Genomic DNA, 7,705 nt, shown 5'->3' on the forward strand with positions numbered 1-7,705 from the left:
TCACCCTCCGCCTCCCTGTCTCGTACCTCAGAATGTGCTACAGGAGAACCAGAGTTCCTCTTGACAGCCATAAACAAAGCTGTTTCCCCTTGTGTAGCCAGGAGGTGAGAGTCACTTTGTACATGCAGCCAAGACGGAGAGGCAACGAGTAGCGCGGGGGGGGGGTTATCTTTTGTAATGTTATATGAATGTTTCATACGTTAGGGTGGGACTCCCTGATTGGACGAAGCAGTAACACACGTACACACACACACTTGCGTAATGTTAATTCATGGGAAGTGCTGAGGGAGTGGTTTGACTTGAGCGGGCTCTAGTACCCGTACGTGAATGTGTTTGAATGGGAGATTGGTCAGCAATTCAATGTCATATTACTGTACTTGAATGTGAAATATATTTAATTAAATATTTTTATATTAAGCCAATGTCTATTCCGTCATGATTCAAGAGGTGGCTTTGTCTACATATTTATGTGCTTGTTTGTGTTGTGACAAACTACCGGTTTTCTATAGGTACAAAGGGATTCAGTATGGATCAAATACTCCATGACGGGGGTTAGATGCAATCACCTGTGGTTCAGGTGAGGGCCAAGGGACCATGCTAAACATGAACTGGTCTCTTCATGCCAGAGGGGAATAGAGGGATAAATCTGAGTTTTGGGGAGTCTGGAGCTTGTACCCTACTATATGCTTGACATGCCAAACAGGATCCCACCTGTGGCCCAGTGTCGACCTAGAATACACTGATGTTCAATAGCTGTGTCCAGTTGCCACTTATGAGCTCTGTGGCTGTGTTTACATGTCCGTTTAGGTGACCAGCTGAGAAACACATGCACATTGTTACACATTCAACCAATCACTACAATGAACCATTCCATGCAAATGGAGTCATTGATAGTTCAGGATTTATTTTCAGTGAAGTTTGTTATCAGATAGATGATGTCTGAGGAGGAGGGGCCAGGTTTCTTTCCTGTCGAGTATGGTGATAGATAAGTATAGGACCCCCTGGAAGAATGCGATCACATTGAAAAAACAAGTCATTGTGTTGCCCTCCTTCGGTTGAGCTGCAGACGCTCCAAAATGCAGCATCTTCTTTTATCCGTTTTCCTGGCGTCCCTGTTGAAAATGTGCTTTGGGGCAGGTGAGTCTATTTCTTTATTGTGTTTTCATACAGGTAAAGTTGTAACAACATCTGATCAAAGTATTCTTCTTTTTTTTAAGATAGGTCAACACTTTTCCCTCTTGTATTAATACGGTATTGCAAGCGATTGATAGCCTAATTGATAATATTTGAAGCATTTATAAGCAAGATTAACAAGATAACTCAAATTAGTTCATTTATTTTACAACAGGTTTTCTTTATGATCTATTTCATAATTGAGGACCCCTTTAATTCATGCACCTGATATTTATACAAAATTGTTTGATAAGATAGGCTATTTATTGTCGGAAAACTTCCGTAAATTTACTGTCAGTTGGTATTTTTCCAATAGGCTAAAGAACAAACGTTTAGAAATATAGATTTTATATCAGTAATATCGAATTAAACAAATTAAAAACAACAGGTTGAAGTTGGATTACCTGTTTTCTCTTCTCAGGAACTTTACGTTTTTCTTACATGTCGATGGGTTCCCAAATGGCACCCAAATGCTAGCCTTAAGCTCCGAACAGCACCTGCCTTGTCCATCCTAGATATTTCCCAGGCATTCATCAGGAGCGTCACAGTACTGCTGGCATGCAGATCCTAAAATCCTTCCCCCTCAGACTCGAACATGCTGTTCAAGGACATGCAGTCGCATCGTGACAGACGTTTAGGGTTTTTCATACCACAGTAAATTGGGAAGCTAAATATGAAAACGCTCACCATGCCTCAAATCGATCTGTTATGAAGCATACATGAATCAGTTAAAACAGAAACGGGCTATATTTCCACAGGCACCTGCTCCCTGCCACCACACATTTCAACGAGCCAATGAGATGGTCTTGCGTTATTGCCGCAGCGAGACGCATGAGTAAAACTCTGCGTAAAAACGGCAAATGGCAAACGAGTGAAGACGGGTTAAAATCCAATGGTATTTTGATCAATTTTAGGACCCATAATTAAGTTTCATTGTAATCAGCAATAAGTACGCTTTAATTAGATTCCCTGGACGTCAGCAGTTGAAATAAACAACGAAGGCAATGATGGGGGAAAAAAAGTTAACCGACATTAAACTAAGAGCATTGGGAATTGCTAAACATCCCCCCTCTGTCGTGTTTTTTCTGCTGTTCATACCGTTGTCCAGACCAGGCTACATTAGCTCCTTTTGCCGATGCGATGCAAAAACACAAATGATACCATTCCTAAATGATTTCTGCGTTAAAACGGCTACTTCCTAAGAATAGCAAAAGCCCTCTATCCCGCTGATTGATGGAAATGGTTGAGAGAAATCTAAATATCTGCTGATTGACTGGTCCTTGCTCTTCAAAGACGCCCGTAAACTTGGACTAGCCATTCCTAAAAATTCACGTCCATCCGTCACCGACAGTGGAAAGGGTACTCATCTGCGCAACTAAGTTTTAGGTCTGTCATGTTATTTTTCATTTATGTTTATGTCAAGGACAACCTATTAAACCATGTATAGATTGTTGTGGCGCATGTGGTACAAACACAATGACATAAAAGATCTCTCTCGTTGTCTTTGTTCAACATATCCTAATATCCTATTATGTTTGCTTTCCAACCGACGTGCAGACAAATGTATTTATTTTCCTTTCATCGCCTTTTGTTTCTCTTTGACAATTTCCTACTCTGGCCGCTAAAAATCGCACTCCCCTTTGAAAGCATTGTTAGATGTTACTACTTAGAGCGGCATAAAATTTCAAAGTTTAGACTACCTTTGTCTAATTGCTGCAATGAAACCTGATTGGATGTAGTTTAATCCAATCTTTCATTGATTATTATGATAAATGTATGTTTAACTTTTTCATCCACAATGTTACATTGAATCTCTTGACTTCAAACTTATTAAACACTCCAATTACAAGCAGGCTACTCTATAAGTTGTGACTTGGGGGTGTTTTATAACTTACTTAATTCTTGATATGACAGAGAGTGCACATGGGCACTTCAATTATTGATTCATATCAATTTATTGATAATTGCACAATTGAAAAGAAAATCTAATCCCTTCACCTGTGCTGAGTTTATTTTTAAAAGCCATTATCGTGATTATAGGAAGTGGTTTATTAACTGTGGCAAAGAAACCGAGCATTTGTATTCAATTCAAAACACATCCTTTACAAACAGAGAGAAGCCCTTCATGTTCTCGCATAGCTGTGATAATAGAGTAGGGAACTCTGCATGTTTTTTGTGCATGTGAGTTGTTTTATAAATATTTGATTGCTGATATATCTGCAGAAGGCATTTGTCTCAAAGTGGGTGGTGGAAACATACAACCCTTTTGTGAAATATTAATAAATACTCAAACAATCATGTGAGAATATGACCTCAGAGATTCCAAAGATTGGATCACTGCGTACCGTATATTTTGGAAAATGTAGTAAAAAAAAACAAAACAGAAACTCTAACTTGAGTGTCTTTGTGTTCATTGACAATAGGAAGACCGTTCTTTGTATTAGGGTATTTGTATTGCCGGGAATAACAGTTGACTCAAAGCTATACTTGAACAATACAATGTTTGTGGTAAAAAAAAAACCTATTGATAATGGGGTCAGATTTGATAAACATGATTGAAATCTAAGGGTGCTGTTGGTCCAGGATGTTAGCTGAGCAGGAGTAAGCAGTGCAAACTCTGTCAAAACAGACAGAGTATTGTTGCTGTTGCTGAGGGTTTGACAATAGGATGAGTGTGTACATTGTTGGCTGATGAGATAAGATGTACTGTATGGACTAACGGAGGATATGTGGCTGTTGATGTTCAACCCCGCGGGGGCGGGCGGGGGGGGGGGGGGGGCGGGCGGGGGGGGGGGGGGGGGCACACCCATCCACCTATCCACCCACGACCATATGCTTCATGACTTCCAGACCTAGAATCGGTTCATTCTCTGTCAAAAGTGGCTTTTCCATTTAAGGACTAACTCAAGGGTTGAAGATGAAGTTGAGTTATGTGTCACTTCTGCTTTCAAACGATGTGGCCTGAGTCCTGAACGACTGGACTGTTAACTTGTTTATCTTATGACAAGCCTTCAGTACTTACCCCTGGTATTGACATATCACTCACGTTGTTTCAGATTGGTGCTACCAGTCTGAGTTCACCTGTGAAAACCAGTGTAATGGTGAGTTGGTCAAGTATGAACAGTCAGAAATCACACTCGTCATAAAAGAACAACATTGATGCCATATTCCTCTGACATGACCTTTGTTTGTGAGACTGTACCTTAGTGCTTATTCTGGTGTCTTTTGATTTGCCCTCAGCACCAGAAAAGTGGGATCATGGCAAACGAGAATGTGCAGGAAAGAAACAGTCTCCCATCAACATTGTGACCAGGAAGACCATCCCAGATGACCATCTGACACCCTTCCGGTTCCTCAACTACCAGGACACTTTCAGGAGCGTCATTAAGAACAATGGCCACTCTGGTACATGTTCTGCAGTTAGCTCCAGCAGCAGCCACAGCTCAGAGGTGTCACCCCTGTCCCAAGCTTACGTGTCTTCCCCTCTCCAGTTCAGGTGGCCATCCCCAACCAGGCCAAGGTGGAGGGTGGAAACCTGGCGATGCCTTACAAGGCCGTGCAGTTCCACCTGCACTGGGGCAAGAACGGAGGACCGGGCTCTGAGCACACCATCGACGGAGAACAGTACCCCATGGAGGTAGAGTGTGGTGTCTGCAGTCTAGGACCACTCTGGTCGCAACATTCTCTTGGTTCTATAACCTAGGAGTTTTTTTTGTTGTTGTCTTGGTTTTGTCAGTAAATGTGTTTTGTCCATTGTCCTTGAGGGTTTAGGTTGGTTGAGGGGCAGTTCTATGGGCATATGTGAAGCCCTCTGTGACATGATTGTGTGTAAAAAGGGCTATACAAATACATTTTGATTTGATTTTGTCCCCTACAGCTGCACATAGTTCACATGAAGCAACATTACACATCCCTGGGAGAGGCACTGAGCGACCCGACTGGAGTTGCAGTACTTGGATTTTTCTATGAGGTTAAAATGCACATTTTGTATTTCAGTCTTTTTGTGTGTCTCTTGTTAGGCAGCACGTTCCCTTAAAAACGTGTGAGTTAAATTGACTGTAGAGAAAGCTGAGCGCACAGTCAATTTGATTTAATTGTAATTGAAAACCTTATATCACTTTCCATTTTTAGCAATCCATCAGTAGTAACAGAAAATATGAGCCAATCATAAATGCCCTGAAAAACATCAAAGACCCAAGTAAGTAGCTCAAAACACAAACCAACCATGAGAAAAGAAAATTGACTTGTTCTAACGTCCTGTCTGCTCCACCTCCAGGTGCCAACACCTCTCTGGGCCCAATCTCCCTGGACCATCTGATCCCACCTCGCCAGAATCTGACCAGTTACTACCGCTACATGGGCTCCCTGACCACCCCGGGCTGCAGCGAGGCCGTGGTCTGGACTGTGTTTGAGAAACCCATCCCTCTCAGCAAGAGCCAGGTTAGCTACAGCTTGCTAACACTATCCAACCACACCATCCAGGGATAAGTACAGCACAGCGGTAGAGCATCATTACTGTAGATCACGTTTACATTGGGGCACAGTGTGTTTTGCTGTATGAGTTGTGTACAGGACTGTCCGTCCTGTGTGTGTCATGGACTTGTGTGTCTGTCGCTCCTCCAGCTGCAGGCATTCTCTGAGCTGGAGTTCCATGATGGGAAGCCCATGGTGGGGAACTACCGGCCCGTTCAGCCTCTCAACGGACGCCCGGTGTACCGGTCGGGAGGCACCGTGGTTTTAGCTAGCGTGGCCGTTATGCTAGGCTCTGTGGCCATGGCGATGGGACTGGCCCAGCCCAACTAGAGAATAGCATTTTGTCTCCGCACCGCGACTTGCATGAACACGATGAGTTCTCAAACTAACCAATCAACCAACAGACTAAACTCCTGCACTATCAGCCATGCCCTAACCACAGACACATCAGCCTCCAACGCCACCAGCATGCTCATAAAGGCCCACAGGAAGCGGTTCACCAGCCCTCAGCCGTCCTCGTCAAGTGCCACGTAAATGTAGTTAATCTCAGTGTCAATCTAAACGTGATCCTCCGTGCTCAGGTGACAACTGTTCTGGTCACCGAAGCCAATCATTGACCTGACACGTGAAGTGCTTTCCAATGGAACGTGTGAATAGCGTTTGCAACTTATAAATAGGCGCCGTCATAAATACTTTCCAGTTTAAGCCCATCGGTCAAAGGAGAAAGCTGCAAGCCATGTCCAGGGTATTTGCAGTGCCATGAGTCAGGTGTTCTAGCCGCCACGGGTGTTGGGGTCGCCTCACCACGTGAATACCACAGGGAGGAGAAGGGGCGTGGGCCGGTCTATGACGAACGGCTCGCTGGTCTGTTCTGAGGGTTGTAGCTAGACGCCGTGTCCCACCTCCCAGACCCCAGCCAACACACACGCTGCATCAGGAGGAGGAAGGGGTGGAGCGTCATCGTCCCCCCCCCCTCCCCCTTCGCCACTATGCTCTGAAGATAGGTCGTTAGTAGGCTGGTAGGGGGTCAATGAGGGAGCAGAATACGTAGAGAGCCAGTGACTGGGCAGAGATTCAAGTGATATATCACCCGACTGACTCCTTTTTAGCACCAACCATTTCCGTCTCAAATGTTAGCGTTGTTTCGCATCTTTCTCAGCCTCTGATGATCACAAAAATCGACGCTGTTGTGTGAGGCTGTTCTGTCTGATACTGAGAATACGTGATTTGTGTCCATGGCTTGTATTTTAGGATTCTGGGTGCACTGAATGTTATTTACTGTGAATTTCAATCTGTTGTTTTCAATCTGATTTGTTTATTCGGAGGGGTTCTAAATAAATCATACAAGAGATCTGGGCAGTTGTCTTGTGAGACAAGATTTAACGAGCTGATTGAAATGTAGATTTTCCAATATTTAATTGCCAAGCTATACTTCTATACTGTGTCATTTGTACACATGTATTTATGTACTGTATGTGTATATTGATATAAGGACACTGTTTATTTTATTTATATGTATTTCAAAGTTTATGAAACAATAATTAGTCAGAAGAGACTATATGTAATAGACAAATAGACTGCATCATCAAGTTGACCAAAATAAGTTTACTCTTGTAAATGTATGGAATTGCTCAGTTTTAAATTGGTTCAGTTTATTTAGTTGTAATGCTTGAAAATATTATGAATACTATGAAGAATGTGTTCTAGTTTAACAATAAACTGCTGACATGCCTTTTTAAACTCTGTCTGTATTTTAATTATCCTCTCTTCTGACAGTAGGTCATAATATCAAGCAAGATCTTGAACAAGCATCTGTTTTCCTGGAGTTAAATGACATACACATATCCCCTGGCTCAGCCTCGGAGTGGAGGCTGCCGTTCTGCACCTAGGAAGGTGATATTAGAATAGCGACTTGGCCTGTGCTCGGCTGTCCTGGTGATCTGGGGGTTCAGACCCTCTTCTCAGTTTCCTGTCCCGCTCCCCGGCGATCCTGAGAACGGCCACATATCTCAGCCCTCCTGCTAATCCTTTTCTAATTGACTGTTCTGGACGTTACGGC

General features: G+C 43.2%; 1 protein-coding gene across 1 annotated transcript; it reads left to right on the plus strand.

Moving 5' to 3' along the window:
- Positions 1-983: 983 nt before the first annotated feature.
- Positions 984-7,378, plus strand: ca4a (carbonic anhydrase IV a). The gene is made up of 8 exons (XM_062485908.1): positions 984-1,137; positions 4,230-4,274; positions 4,414-4,578; positions 4,665-4,810; positions 5,051-5,143; positions 5,305-5,371; positions 5,450-5,613; positions 5,797-7,378. The coding sequence occupies exons 1-8, from the start codon at positions 1,077-1,079 to the stop codon at positions 5,974-5,976; spliced, it is 921 nt and encodes a 306-aa protein (XP_062341892.1). The 5' UTR covers positions 984-1,076; the 3' UTR covers positions 5,977-7,378.
- Positions 7,379-7,705: the final 327 nt, after the last annotated feature.

This window comes from Osmerus eperlanus, chromosome 19 (assembly GCF_963692335.1).
Source record: "Osmerus eperlanus chromosome 19, fOsmEpe2.1, whole genome shotgun sequence".
In the NCBI taxonomy this organism is placed as follows: Eukaryota; Metazoa; Chordata; class Actinopteri; order Osmeriformes; family Osmeridae; genus Osmerus; species Osmerus eperlanus.